The sequence below is a fragment of the Lissotriton vulgaris genome, chromosome 1_1, assembly GCF_964263255.1.
Source record: "Lissotriton vulgaris chromosome 1_1, aLisVul1.2, whole genome shotgun sequence".
Classification (NCBI taxonomy): Eukaryota; Metazoa; Chordata; class Amphibia; order Caudata; family Salamandridae; genus Lissotriton; species Lissotriton vulgaris.
In genome coordinates this window covers 731,800,695-731,815,674 of record NC_141685.1, presented here as the reverse complement: position 1 = coordinate 731,815,674, position 14,980 = coordinate 731,800,695, and the positions used below count along the sequence as shown (strand labels likewise).

General features: G+C 46.2%; 1 protein-coding gene across 3 annotated transcripts in view; it reads left to right on the top strand.

Moving 5' to 3' along the window:
- The window catches only part of LOC147747724 (ADAMTS-like protein 2), a 381,417-nt gene that overhangs the window by 94,428 nt on the left and 272,009 nt on the right, over positions 1-14,980 (top strand). Inside the window, exons 4-7 of one of the 3 annotated variants that reach the window (XM_086955321.1) lie at positions 6,447-6,549; positions 7,630-7,775; positions 9,421-9,544; positions 10,626-10,706. In XM_086955321.1, coding sequence (XP_086811447.1) covers positions 6,447-6,549; positions 7,630-7,775; positions 9,421-9,544; positions 10,626-10,706 — 454 coding nt within the window. Of the gene's footprint in view, positions 1-6,443; positions 6,550-7,624; positions 7,776-9,420; positions 9,545-10,625; positions 10,707-14,980 lie in introns of those variants that run through there. The other 2 variants (XM_086955335.1, XM_086955329.1) reach the window with 2 other exon arrangements.

The following is a 14,980-nucleotide window of genomic DNA, read 5'->3' as shown; positions in this document are numbered from 1 at the left end:
CCCCTGCACCCACTCGAACCCGCGCATCTGCACATCTATGCGCACTACACCGCCAACTGCTCCATAGCCAGGGCAAATAGGGCGAAAGGGGGCATCCCTGCTGGGTGCCGCGCCGAATGCGAAAACTGGATGAAATCGCTCCCGCCACTCGAACCGAGGCCGCCAAGTCAGTGTAGAGAAGACGCAGATAGGACAGGAATCGAGGCCCAAGGTTAAGTCGTGGCAGTAAGGCAAACAGATAGACCCAGCTCAGCTCGCCGAACGCCCGATCTATATCGGCAAAAAGGAGCGCAGCCTGTTTCCCAGTGCGCCGGACTGCCGCCACCGCCACATGTGCTCGTCGAATATTGTGCCTTGTCGCCGTTTGGGGCATAAAGCCAGCCTGATCCGGGTGGACCAGCGCTGAGATATGAGGAAGAAGCTGAGTGGTCAACGCCTTGGCCAAGACCTTAGCCTCAACATTCAAGAGTGATATCGGGCGATAGGAGGCATGGTGTCCCGGGGGTCGGCCCGGCTTGTGAAAGACCACGACCTCCGCACGTCTCCAGTCCGGGTGGAGTCTGCCCCGTTCCCTGGCCTCCTCCAGAGCCGCCCGATAGTGAGAGGCTAACTGTAGATGGTATTTCTTGAAGAACTCGGGGGGGGGGGCAAGAGGGGGGTGAACCATTCGGACTGGGGGCTTTCCCCGAGTTAAGCTCAGCCCAGGCCGTGCCCAGCTCCTCCTCCGTCAGGGAGAGCTCCAGCCGATCCCGTACCTCATCTGACACCGCTTTAGGGGGCAAGTTTGCTATAAACGTATCCACCATATATTCCGGTAGGCACTCCGACGGGGCATATAAGGCAGCATAATACACCGCAAAGCTCTCCGCCAACTCCCCCGGGACTGTAATTGGGGCACCAGCATCGTCGAGTATCCCCGGTAAAGGCTGGGCATGGAAGGCCCTCTGACAGAGCCGATGTAACATTTTGCCAGACTTGTCCCCCCACTGACATACTCTACTGCGCGTTGCGAGCCAGATCTGGCATGTCTCCTCCAGTAGGAGGGCCGCGTAGGACTGGTGCGCCAGGAGTAGCTGCCCCACACCCTGACCCTCACCCGCCATGCGTCCCTGGCGCTCCAGCTCCTCAATCTCCGCCTCGGCGCGTATTAGATCCGCCCAACGTTTCCTTCGGGCCGCCGCACACCAAGCAATATCTATCCCCCGTAATGTGGGTTTCAGTGCTTCCCATAGCGTCCCGGAACTAGATACGGAACCCACATTTCTGACCAAGTAATCAGCTATTGCCTCACTCATGTGTCTCCTGTAGTCTTCCTGTTGTAGTGCCACACTGAGAGGCGCCACCGAAATGGCTGTCTCCCCCTGCCTATCTGGAGATCAACGGAGATAGGCGAGTGATCCGAAAGTCCGCGTGGGAGGATCACCCCCGACTCCACCCTTCCCGCCATTTCCCTAGGGACAAAAATATAATCCAACCTGAAGAAGGATTTGTGAACTGCAGAGAAAAATGTGTACTCCGGTCTATCCCCATGTAAGCGCCGCCATGCCCCAACACCATGTCCCATAGCCTTGTAGAGTGATCGACCCCTGGGCCTCCCCCTGGCCTGTACCTGTCCTTAGTAATGTCCAGAACATCTTTCCAGTCACCTCCCACTGCCGATAGCGCATCAGGGATTTCTGCCCAGGTCGCAAACAGTTTATTAACTAGCGCCCACTGCAAGGGGGGCGGAGCGTAGACGCAGCCCAACACCAGAGGGTCCTCCCCGACAATACCCCTAATGAACAGATAACGCTCTCTTTGTGTCGGCCCACTGCTTGAAGTGGTTCAGGATATGTTCCCTTCCCACCCCTCCAGTACTCAGTTTGCCCCCTTTTCTCTTTTCCCCCAATTTCATCTCATTGTCATTTTTTAAAATATATTTTGAATGAAATGTTGGAATCCTTAGCATGGCGCACAGAAGCACCCTATTTCAGGGACTACAACTTATTTAAGAGAGTTGACTGGTAGCTGTACTTATAGCCAACATGAGCAAGTCAATTAAGGTAGTACTGGCCTACAGAGACAGTCTCTAATGTCAGGAATGTACATTATGTCAATAATAAAACACGACACAGTGTATGGCGTACTGGACCCACTTTTTTTGTTACAGTGCATTGAGGTAAAAAATCAGCTTCATTTCAATTTCTGGTCTCGGCCTGCGAAAGACTGCGCTCATGCACAGTCGAGCTGGCGAGATTCAATGACATAGAGGGATTTTCACTAGTGATGTTAAGCCCCGCCCCTCTTTTCCATTGGCTGGCGTCACCGTTCATGCTAAACGGTGGCCAGCCATTGGAGAAGAGGTCCTAGTGACGTTCTTCTTTCTCTTCAAGCCCCGTCCTTCAGACTGGCTTACTTGACTTACTGGTTGCGTAAAAGCTTTCTTATCTTCTTTATGGGGCCATCTGTTTCGCCCCATAAAGAAGATAAGGAACCTTTTACTACAGCAGTAAGTCAGGCCGAGTCCGTCCACGTGGGATGGCAGGCAAAGAGAAAATGACGACGTCACGGCCAGCGCTTGTTACTTTAACCTCCCCGCCTGCTTTTCAGACCCACTCCTCCCATTGCCTCCCCTACATGGCCTTATTTTTTTAAATCTTTTTTTTTGGAGCGCCAGGCCGTAAATTTCTGCCACCCACACTGCTTAAAAAAATACCGCTTACATTCAACGTAATCACTTACTGCGACGTAAACGTTGTGGGATTAAATTCGGTTGGTCCTTAAATTGAAGCTCGAGAAACGGCTGGGCTCTCATCAGTCTTCTATTGCTGCTCATCGCCGTGCATGCAGCTGTTTAATGCTTCCCCAGGGTTTCAAGAGAAAATGATCGCTTACGAAACACAACTTCTCTCAGGTTCTACTATTTCAGCCGTATTCTTTAACATCTGGTCCGGGCCTTTTTTGCGAATCTATTTTCATCTGAAATAAGCTGGAATGCCGCAGAAATATTTACACACTACCTCCGCTCTTAGTGAAAGCCTCAGCAGGCAGTGTTCTAGGGGTCAAAGAGCACTCACTGCCCTTGGTAACAGGGACAAAAAAATAAGCTCTCCCGTCTAGACTGTTCAAGGTGCAAAATGCTCCTATCCCTATTGCTTGTTCCGGATGAGGGCGTGGACTGAAGCCAAGTGTACAGTAAACAACAGAGATGCAACCCTGGGCCTTTAAGAAGATTTTCTCTCCACCCTCTGCTGATCAAAGTAGGAAGTTTTCATGACAACCGCCGTCAAAGCAGCTGAATCTGAAATGAACTCGGCTCTGCAATGTTGCTACATCCAGTCGCCGTTGTCTCCTTTCAGACACAGTATGAACCCTTCCGGTCTCAATGATTACATTGTAGGAGCACATTCACATTATGCCCTCATTTGCACAATGGGCTCCTTTGCTTTACTGCCATCTGGACTCAAATCACACAAACAGAAGCTGAAGAATTCAAATTAAATGTTTTTTTCCACAATCCAACTAGAACCAGACCTAGTTTTCAAACAGAATTCGTAATGCAGGTATGTAAAATATATTAAAAAAGGAGGGCGAATGCGCACTCTGTTGTGGCACTCGGATTAAAAATAAAATATCTTGTTTTATGTTTCCAAGAGATAAACAGCAGATAGATCTGCTCCCAAGCACAATATGACTCGGCAGAAATTACAGGATAGCACATGCCATCTCACTGAATAACAACGGGATGAATGTGCTACTTAATGTAAGAACACATATGCTCAAGATGCGTTGTTTACATGTTTTGTAGAGCGCCAGCTTGAGATTATTTTTTTTCCCACTGCTCCAGACACTTGTTTACCTAAACTGTAATTTGAAAGTGAAATTAAATGAGACTCACTATACAACAAAGAGATAAATAAACAGACCTAAAACATAATGCCCTTGTTGATCCAAAAGACCCATTGTGGTGCACTTACGTTTCACAGATAGAGGGGTGCAATGCAGGGGTACAATAATGCCATGAGGATGGCGTGAATGTTTTGTCAGCTTCTGTGTGTGTGCTCGAGTCCTTGTGTCTGTGCATGTGTTTCAGTGTGTATGAATGTGTGATTTGTGTGCGTGAACTTCCGTTTCACATATAGAGGGGGCAATGCAGGGTACAATAATGCTATGAGGATGGCGTGAATGTTTCGTCAGCTCCTGTGTGCGTACGCAAATCCTTGTGTCATCAATCCCAGCGTGATTCTCGCCCACCTCCACCCTCTGATGTACTGCTCATCGGAGTATAGAGTACCTCCACCCATATCCAGCTGTGCGTATCACCAGCACCGCCCCCTCCAGCTGTGTTCCCCTCAGGAGTACCTATACACATCCCCAGCTGTGCCTCGCCCCCTCCACCCCGACCCCAGCTGTCATTCTTGATCTTGCTCCTCCCGAGATGTGCTTTTCACAAGAGAGCACTCATGCATGCATTACTAGTGCACTCCTCAGTGTGATTCCCACAAGTGATGGACGCCCCGCCCTGCATATTACTAGTGCTCTCCCCACTGTGCTACACACCCCCATCTGCGCGCATTACTAGTGGGCTCCCCTATATGCTTGTGGTGAAGTCCCGCCTGTCCCAGATGTGTTGCTCACCGCCACACTACTGTACTGGGTGGATGCAGGTCCACCCCTAATCAGATGTCTGCTTGCGTCAGGCCTCAGCAGTGCTGTGTTCCGGTGAGCCCCTTGTGTGTGTGTGTGGCTCTGTGTGTGCGTGTGTGTGTGTCTCTCTGTGTGTGTGGCTCTGTGTGTGTGGCTCTGTGTGTGTGTGGATCTGTGTGTGTGTGGCTCTGTGTGTGTGGCTCTGTGTGTGTGTATGTGGCTCTGTGTGTGTGTGGCTCTGTGTGTGTGTGGCTCTGTGTGTGTGTGTGGCTCTGTGTGTGTGTGGCTCTGTGTGTGCGTGTTTGTCTGTGTGTGTGTGGCTCTGTGTGTGTGTGTGTGTGTGGCTCTGTGTGTGTGTGGTTCTGTGTGTGTGGCTCTTTGTGTGTGTGGATCTGTGTGTGTGTGGCTCTGTGTGTGTGGCTCTGTGTGTGTGTATGTGGCTCTGTGTGTGTGGGGCTCTGTGTGTGTGTGGCTCTGTGTGTGTATGTGGCTCTGTGTGTGTGTGGCTCTGTGTGTGCGTGTGTGTGTGTGTGGCTCTGTGTGTGTGGCTCTTTGTGTGTGTGGCTCTGTGTGTGTGTGTGTGTGTGTGTGGGTGCAAATGCAATAGGTCTCGCATTTGCGAGAGATTAAGCTATTGGCATTGTAAATGACAATGCCATTTATTTATCTGTTTTCAAAACCAACAGAAATAAAAATGTTGTCATTTACAATGCCAATAGCTCTAACATTTGCAAAGGCGAGACCGTTGCATTGTAAATGCTTGTTAGTATTGTTGCCCTTCTACTTTTTAATATGTGAGGTGTAAAAATATCTCTATAGCAGCCTGGTATGTTTAAAGTTTCACTACTATGTGGCCAGGTCCGTGCTACAAAAATAAATAGCATGAATAAATAAAAATAAACCCAAAGATGTTGATCAACTTGTGTTGTTTAAATATCAATACTGATAGATATAGAAATGCCTCAGTTGGAGGAGCAATGTGGCCTGGAGGTCAGCATAGTTTTGGAAAGTTACAAGTGGTTCAGTGGATCAGTTATGCCGTTGTTCTTAGATACCTCCTATCCACCTTCCAAGACACAGGTTCCATATTTATGATCAGCAGATGTTGTGTGGATTCAGCTCAAAATATGTTGGTCCCTCCACAGAGGAGCCACTATTTCTGGGGAATTCTCCACAGCAGCCATTCTTCGTCGTTGAAAAGATGTAAATGGTTTAACAAGATAAACAGTTTTCTATGTATACTTAACGTAAAGAAGTCCTTCACAGCAATTTCTGTCCATATTAGCACTGTGATACACTCATCTGTGTTCACCAACAAATTCATCCTCATTTACCAGCAATCTCTTGCATTCTGGCACACTCATTGTCACTCTCTCTTCATAGCGTTCACACACTATTTTTTTTGTTGAGTTCCAGGTCAAGACTTTTACCATGAATGAGCGGTCCTTATCCCTGTGTGAGAGATGCAGTCTATGTGAGAGGACTGAAGCCCTGAGTGAAAGGTCCAAGGCACTCTGGCATGCATTAAGAGTGATATCTTGAGCCTTAATTAAGGGGGTCCAGTGGTGCCATGCCTAAGAGGTTACCCCTTTAGTGAAAAGCCTCATTTTTGAGAGAGAGCTCAGGGGGTGCCATACTCTATTCACTTCTAGCACCCTTAGTCTTCGGATTTTGGCCAGAGTTCTTATTGTTTGGCCCTCAACAGTGAGTAGGATGTTCTCAGTCTCTTTGTAAGAGATCCAAACATGTAGTGCCTATCCTCTCATTTGGCAGCCTTGCACCTAGGCTCTGACAGTGGGTGTATGTTTGTTTTCTTGCAGGCATGTCCAGCTGATGCCATCAGTTTTAAGCAGCACCAGTGTGCGTCCTTCAATGGCAAGGCCTTCGGGAAGCACTACTACATCTGGACACCCCTCTATCCAGGTCAGTGCATAACGTGGCTGTTTTTCAAGTAACCTTCTGCCCAAGGCTTGATGCATACATGTGAGCAGAGGCACAACATGAGCCAAATTTCGGGGGGGGGGGGGGGGGGGTTACTTCTTCCAGCAATAGACAGAGTGGAGATGTAGGGGCTCTGAGAAGGGGTGAAAAACTGCAAAGCCTCGTTAACAAGTGAATGGTCTTTCAGAGACCTGTGAATTACTTGGGTGTGGCTGCAATAAGACAGGCGCCAGACCAGCCAGCCTACAGTAGCTCGAAAACTGTCTGTGTGTGGGCCCGGGAGCTGTCTCAGCCCTGGTGACACACACAACAAGGGGTGTGGGGGGATCGTTAAGGGGGGTGGGTGGGGCTGAAGCCCTTTGAGCTTAATGGCCGTTGAGTGTGCCCATGAAAGTACTAAGCGTGAATTATGTGTATGTGTGTGTGTGCATGTGTTTTTGGATCCATGGCGGTTGAGGTGACAGGATTTTAGAGTAGGATTTAAGTGGGGCCGCAGGAGCCCACGGATATCACTGCTAGTCGTGCATCTTGCTGGTCACGCCCTCAACTGAAACCATTCTGGACCAACAGTTGCTTTCAGTTAAAAGCAAAAAGAGAAGCACTTGGGATGTCTGTATGCTGACACCAATGCTAAACATCATTAAGAAACTGAATATACCCAATTGGCATCCTAACTCTAAAGATAGGACAAACGCTAAACCGAGCATTACAAATATTGTTTTTTTTTTACTAATAATCTTGGGGTTCATCTCAGCTCACAACAGTGGCTATTATGTCTGTGGCTTTAAATGAGGCATCTGGAACCAGGGCTGAGAGGTCTAGGACTGTGTATGTTTGAGTGTCTTTGTGTGTGGTTGTGTGTGTGTGTGAGAGGGATAGATAGCAATGTATCCTCTGCCTGTAATTAAGATGTCTAGGACTATGCATGTAGGGTCCAAAACTGTTGGTGTGAGTCGAGGGCTATGCGTGTGAGATCTTTGCCCCTGGGATTGAGGTGCAGGCGCCAGATGGCCTGTTTTTGCTCCTCTAAGTTCATGAATTGTGTTTCGTGCCCCAGTACAGATGATTACACCAGTATCTCCAACAAGCCCTGTGACCTGCAGTGCACCACTGTGGGAGGAGAGAGGCAGCTGATGGTCCCGGCACAGGATGGCACCTCCTGCAAAGACCGGGCCTACCAAGGAGTCTGCATCAGCGGCAAGTGCGAGGTATTTTCCATAAGTATCCTATTTTAGTGATGTCTGACTGGAAAAAAGGCAAAACCCTTTCTGTGGCTTCAGCTTCAAATTATCCAAGTAATGCAGAAGCTTTTTGTGGTGGTCCTGGCCAGCGGAGCTGCAAGGTCCTCATGGCTCTCAGGCATCTCACACCTTCGTAAAACCATACAGGTACATTGTCTGTGTTTTACTTACCACCCTATCATCACCCTACATGCTGCACCTACTGTCCTGGCAGCTGGATCATACTATTGTCCCAGCACAAGGAACATGTTTACCCACTTTCCTGACTCATTTTCCATACTTCACGTGGTGCCAGTGTAAAGTAGGGAAGGAGGCTGTAGTATCTCATAAGGTTTTATTGAGATAAAGGATAAAACAGGTGGAGCCAGGAAGCACAACTGACAGCAGCAGAGGAAGGCTTCAACTGACCCTTAATGGAACAAGAATGCAAGAACAGTAATAGACATTCTACATGGTGGCACGCTCTAACGCGAGCCTTAAAGCAATATGCAAATAATAAAAGAAAGCACAACATAACACATCCCCCTCCGTCACAATAATGGGCAAAAGGGACAACAGAGGAAAGGCAAGGGAAAAAGGAAAGAAGGAAGGGACAAGGAGGGAAATAATAATAAATTACTTTACATAATCCTTAAGCCAACAAGGCAACACTCGTGTCCTATTAGAAACCTTAACTGTAGGTAGTGTGGGTGTTGAAACAGCATCACTATTAACAGCAGGAGAAGTTACAATAGGAAAGGAAGGTACGTTGTCATGTACATGACCAGTATCAACTGAGTTGGGTTCCTGTTCAATACTGTCAGGTTTACGTGAGGATTTATTGGTCTGACAATCGTGAGAAACAGGAGAATAGGTTACCCCATCCCCCTCCCTTAATTGAGGCAGAGATCCATTAGGCGCAAGTTGAGACTGCAAACTGCTGCCTTGGAAGTAATCCTCAACCCAATCAAAATCAGTTAGTTTGTCTCTTGCAATCTCATCTGCACCATGGTTTTGACAAATATCCAAAGCCACATCCTTCAGGTTCCAAACCTTCCCATCACTTAACTTGACCGAGTTCCTAAGGGCTTCAACTGACCCTTAATGGAACAAGAATGCAAGAACAGTAATAGACATTCTACATGGTGGCACGCTCTAACGCGAGCCTTAAAGCAATATGCAAATAATAAAAGAAAGCACAACATAACAGCCAGGCATAATACCCATCCTTAATTAGAACACTGGAATGCTGAGCGCTCCATTGAAGACAATAGAGTGCTCCGGGCTTCTAATGGCTGGCAGAAGCCAGGCTCATCAACATTCCCATGGTTGTTCAAAGCAACAGCTGTTAACTAAGGCCTCACGGAGCCCAAGGGGATTCCCCCTTGGGCTCCATGAGACCTTTGTTTTACAAATTCTGCCCTCTCGGGACGGAATGTTCTAATAACCTTAGAACCTTCGGCTCGGGCCTTTAACGATTGAGCGGGTCTTTAATGGCCTATAGAGCCAAAGGTCTCTAAGGATATAATAATATCCTCATAAAATATCTATGTCCCACCAGCTGTTCTGGTACATTGCCCATGCCCCTATACCTCATTTACTCTCTTTTTTCTCTCCTTTTCATTGTTACTAGGCTGTGGGATGCGATGGGAGGCTTCATTCATCCAGGACAATGGATCGCTGCAGAGTGTGCGGCGGGGATGGCAGTGCCTGTTTCCGGGTCTCTGGCAGCTTCAGAAAGGGCATCTCACAGTTAGGTACTCAGGTTTCTATCATGGAATATGTCTGACTCCAGCAACTGCTTCTTGTCCTGTGCACACTGTTAGGAGTGGACGAGAGGAAAGAGGAAAGATAGACACAGAGAACGAGAAAAATAGGAGAAAGAGGAGAAAGGAAGAAGTGAGAAATAGAATAACAGGGCCTGATGTACAAAGCCATTCCACATACGCAAAGCCACAGGGTTTGAAACCGCAAAATGGCTTTTTGTTAATTCCCAAACCCATTTTGCGAAGCAGTAAGATGTTAGTGAATCGTAAAATGGGCTATAAGCCCATAACAAATTGCTATTTAGAAGGGGCATATTTAGGGCGTCCCACCAAATAGTGATTTATAATGCAAAGTAACAGTGTTTTATGACCAGAATCCGGTTGCAAAACATTGAAAAGTCACTGCCTCTCAAGTTGGGGGTAGTAGCCCATTCATGAATGTAAAGTAAAAGTTTGTTTGGGAATGGGCATTGGTCGAGGGGACTACTACCAACTATTAAACCCACTTTTTTTTAAACATACATTTTTTTTGTTAAATGCAGACACGTTTCATTTAAGGGAAACAGTCGGCTTTTTTTTTTAAAAAAAGAACTTTATTGAAATGTTATCACAGACATGGTGGGCTGCTGATCCCAGTGGGACAAACGTTGAGATGACCTCCAGTCTTAGTGAGTCCCATATATTCATGAGGTAGGAATTTTAAGAACTGACCAATTAATACTCCAGCCTGTTCTTAAAATTCTTCTCTGGTTGCAAATTGTGCCCTGCATTTAACGACCAGTAAATAATACATCTGGCACTAGAAGTGGGAGAGGATTGGGGGAAGGAGAAAGAAATGGACTGAAGAAGAATGGAGAGATGAGTAAGGGTGATATATCGAAAGGGGATATTGAATCACTCTCTGATGCATCATTAGTTGTGTAGGTGTCTGACTGCAATGTTGTCAGTCTGTGGAAGTATTGTGGATGGGGAGGTTTTGGAAGCAGTGGTGGTATTGTGACATCAGTCGAGGTGTTGAAGAATGTGAAAAAGTCCTTCCATGATGTTCTGATATATGTTCCTCTCTTTGTAGGCTACGCACTGATCACCCACATCCCTGCTGGAGCGTTGGACATTCTGATCATTGAGCGCAGAAAAACCGAAAACATCTTAGGTAACCCATTGAGTGTTATGTACATGTTCCATGAAGATATGTACACTTGTAGCCATGAAACTATTCTCAGACCCTAAGATCCACTTAGGCTTAGGCCTAAAGAATATAGATAGGAGACAATTGGATAGGTGCAGTAAAGGAGTAAATCGGACCAGGGGTGGATTCTCCATTAGGGCTCTGGGGCTGCACCCCCCCCTGAAATTCATTCATATTCCTGGACAAATATTAAATAGATAGATTTATTAAGAGATACAATCGTATTTCTAAACAAATCGATGTATTTAGGTCAGGGCTGTCTGTCCCAGGCTGCCTGCCCTGCCTCGCTCTGAAGCAGGAGACGAAAGCCAGGCAGTAAATCAACTTTCTGATCTGTGACGCACAGCGCAGGGCTTACTGTCCTAAAGCCCTTCATTTCCATTGTAGTCTATGGCAGTATCCTCTATAGGTCAGTGATGCTTTCAACGTCATGGTTTCAGGTGTTGGAATTCGGCCCCTGCGTGTGAGCAACCGCCTGTCATTCACAAGCATAGATCCCACCTTTTCCCACCCATTCGTCACACCTAGGAGTGGATGCAAGCATGTATGTTTTGGTGCCTTGTTCTCAGTAATGGTAAGTGTTAGAATGGTAATCTTCTGTTTTGTATATTGTGCTGAGACCCTTTGCCACACTACCCTCCCCCACTCTGACAGCCCAGGGCCTGACTGCACAGCTCTGGCCTCGTTAGCAGTTGAGCTGCTTCATTTGTTCAAAAGACGAGCAGGCCATGGTTCTTGTTCCCTTGTGAAGTTGATCTAGTATCCGAGGCAAGCACAAAGTGAGAGATATATGCTTACAGTAGACAGTTTTCTTCATGCCTTTAAGAACATTAATGACAAAAACAGGGATTGCTATACGAACAATGAGTGTTAAAAACTTTAAGGCAATGCATGTCAGCTATTTAGTTTATTTCTTATTTCAAGTTTTACTTAATATTGCCTTCCTCAAGAGTTAGCTATTTAATCATGTTGTGTTTTTGTATTTTTTTTCCGTGCATACTTTGAGTCGTGCCATGTGTTTATGAGGGGCTTTGATTGAAAGCTCTGAAGCTGAAGCCAGAGCAAAGTGCCTGTCAGTGGGTTGGCCTCTCTGCAGGGCACACTGAGCAATGGTCATGCATTCCAGTTGTTATTGCAATTCTGTGAACATGTGTGTGAAGGGGTGCACAGATGGCAAAATATTTACAGGGCAAAAGCAAAAGGAAATAATTTGCTTAAATGTGAGTGAGTGCAGTGAATGTTTGGAAGTGGTGAATTGAGCTATATGCGAGGAAGTGCATTCGGGGAAGAGTGAAAATAAGTTGCTGAAGAGGAAAGGGAGGTAGTTAAAGATGTGCAGATGGATGAGATATGCAGAGAAAAAAGACGTACATATCTAACATAAAGCGCACAGAACTGAAGGCCAAAACTCCGTCCTCAGGACTCAATACTTTTGAAATTTCAGAAGTGAAACATTTTGAAGGTTAATTATTTATAACAAATTCTTGTTGTTACTCATTTATCTCAAACAGCTAACAACCATAGAAAAAATGTGATAAATGTCGATGAAGGGCAGCCAGTAGTAAGGTGAAACAAGATAAGGTTTATTCTCAAGGTAGGAGTCTCGGGTTACAGGTAAAGATGGTAGAAGGAAGCCACACCGGGAACAGCATCCTTGCTGCTCAACTCATGCACATCTCAGAGAGAAACGAAACTAGCGGTCGGGTATCACACTATGGGAATCACCAAAATATATTTTACATGTTCCCTTTTAGAGAGTCCCACTTAAAGACCTATCTTCACATATTTCTATATGACTGATTGCAATCAACAACTGTGGACCTTTCCCGGAGTCTAGTTAAAGCATTTTTTTCCAAAGTTGATGCCACATGCAGTGCAAGACATGGGCAAGCACTCACTTTAAAAGGCTGAAGTTGTTGCGTTGAACAATTTGCACTTACAGTAACTGTTGAACACATTAATGCAGTAAGACATAGGGCAGTTTTTAATATGTTTAATATTTTAAGACTGCACCATTTGCCAATAATTGTTTCAATTTTTTCTCTGGAGGAGGACCCAGCCTGGACCCCACGTTTGTCCATTAAGCTTGCTTGTGTCACTCACTATATATAAGTCATACCAAACTTTTACACCCAACCACTCAAATATCACCAGCTGGCACTGGCTGTGGCACTCGAGTTGTCGTATTCCCAACCCATGCACTCTCTATGGCTTCCCTGGCGCTTACAAAATCAGGAAATGGGGCCCAATATTGTAGGTGCATATCTGCTAATGCAGGTATGCCCTCTCCTGTAGTATCCCAACAGGTATTATTGTAGAGACAATTAAGCATGTATGCTGAAAGCATTACTAGTGCAGAAATAAGGAGACTAAAGTAATTTTGAGTGTATGTGCATTTGCATCATATAATAAAACAAATTATAGGGAATACAGTTATAGAAGCACTGTATGAAATGAATCAAAAAACAACTACCCGAATTGCACTTGGTGCTCGGTATGTGCAAGTGACATAGGTGGCGACGCAAGTGACTATTGTGGACAGCGTGGACGGCGCGAGAAGTGAAAGTGCTTACGTAGCTCGTTACAGCAAGTGCCGAAGGAAGCCAACTCTCCATCTGATGCACTGATCAGAAGCTGTCCTCCTCTGCCGAGAAATCCACCTCCAGTGTTTCTGACTCCCCTTGCGGGGTGTTGGGAAATCGAGTCAGTGAAAGAGATACCAACCTCTCTCATTCTAAGGTAGGGAGCTGATTAGAACCTAGAGAAAGCTTTTGCAGTTCTTGGCAAAACTAAACCTATGCAAAAGACCACACTTACTACTTCTCTCGTACTAGATCTAGGTTAGGTACATTGGGGTAGGCGTATTTTAGAAGCACCAGTTGAGTATTTTAGCCTGTGTTATATATGTATGTATTTTTATATGTCATAGCACAAGACAATGCTATTACAGTATTTCTTTATACTACTGTTTATGCTGTACGCTTTATACTTTGCATTCTGTCAAACGATTGTAACAGTTCACCTCTCTTGCTTGGGAAAGAAGACTGTTCAATAACCCCTTTTATTGAAACACCTGTCTCTCTATTTTTCGCTGCAACTCTCCTAAATGTAAAGCGCTCTGATACCCTCTTGGGTCTAGTTCGCGCTATATAAAACTTTATAAATAAATATATACAGTGAGATCAGGTAAACAATGTGACTCATGGGTGATTCAAAGAGTACAATTTTTATGGATTGCACTTCAATTAAGCAACTGTAGGAGCTGCGCCATGTATCGCGCTGTGTTCTCGACGACGTTTCGATCCTCGTGACTCGGGATCGTCTTCGGGACGGGGTTGTGTGGTTTGGTAGGTGCTGCGGGGGGGGGGAGGGGGAAGAAGGGGAAAAAAAGTGACAGGTAAGGGGAGGAAGGGTTGGACAAACGCGCAAAACTGGGGCGAGTACTAGCAAGTGTGGCTAAGTAGGTTCCGGGAGGACCCAGATGGGGTGGCGTAAGACCGGACCAGTGTTGAACCATTAGTGGAGTGAAGGCTCGGTGGGCTTTAGGTGTGCGTGTGGCTAGCCTGGAAACAAGGTACAGTATGAACAAGGGCGAACTATCTTGGCAGGACATGCCAATCCCATGGTTGATTATATGATACAAATGCACATACACTCAAAATGACTTCAGTCTCCTTATTTCTGCACTAGTAATGCTTTCAGCATACATGCTTAATTGTATCTACAATAATACCTGTTGGGATATTGTTTGTTTATTCTACCTTTCCACCCAGATCCTATTGTGGTTTATGGGTAACACTCCTGTAGTATCGTACTACTTACCTGTAGTAGAGTGCACACTGCCCTAGGGCTGTGATCCCTGCTAGAGTGGTGACATACCTATGCTATTAGGCAGGGGTAGCTTGCATGGCACCCAGGCAGGTTGCCATGTCGACTTTGTCGTTTTCTCCCTCACAGAGGCGTGCAGGCTGCAAGGGCAGCGGCATTGTCCCAGTGAAGGGGGTCCCAATGGACCCTCTTCAGCCCCCTGGGTATCATTTACTAGGCACTTACAGTGGGCAGAATTCGATTCGATTCAAAATCTTTATTCGGATTCCAGCAAATCCATAAAAGCACATTTAAAATACAATTCAACATTTTTAGAAAAAAATGCATATCAATACAATGACAATGAGTTTCGTTTTTCTCATAAAGTGCCAAGAGAAAAGGTCAACAGTCATGGAAAGTGCAGATAAATC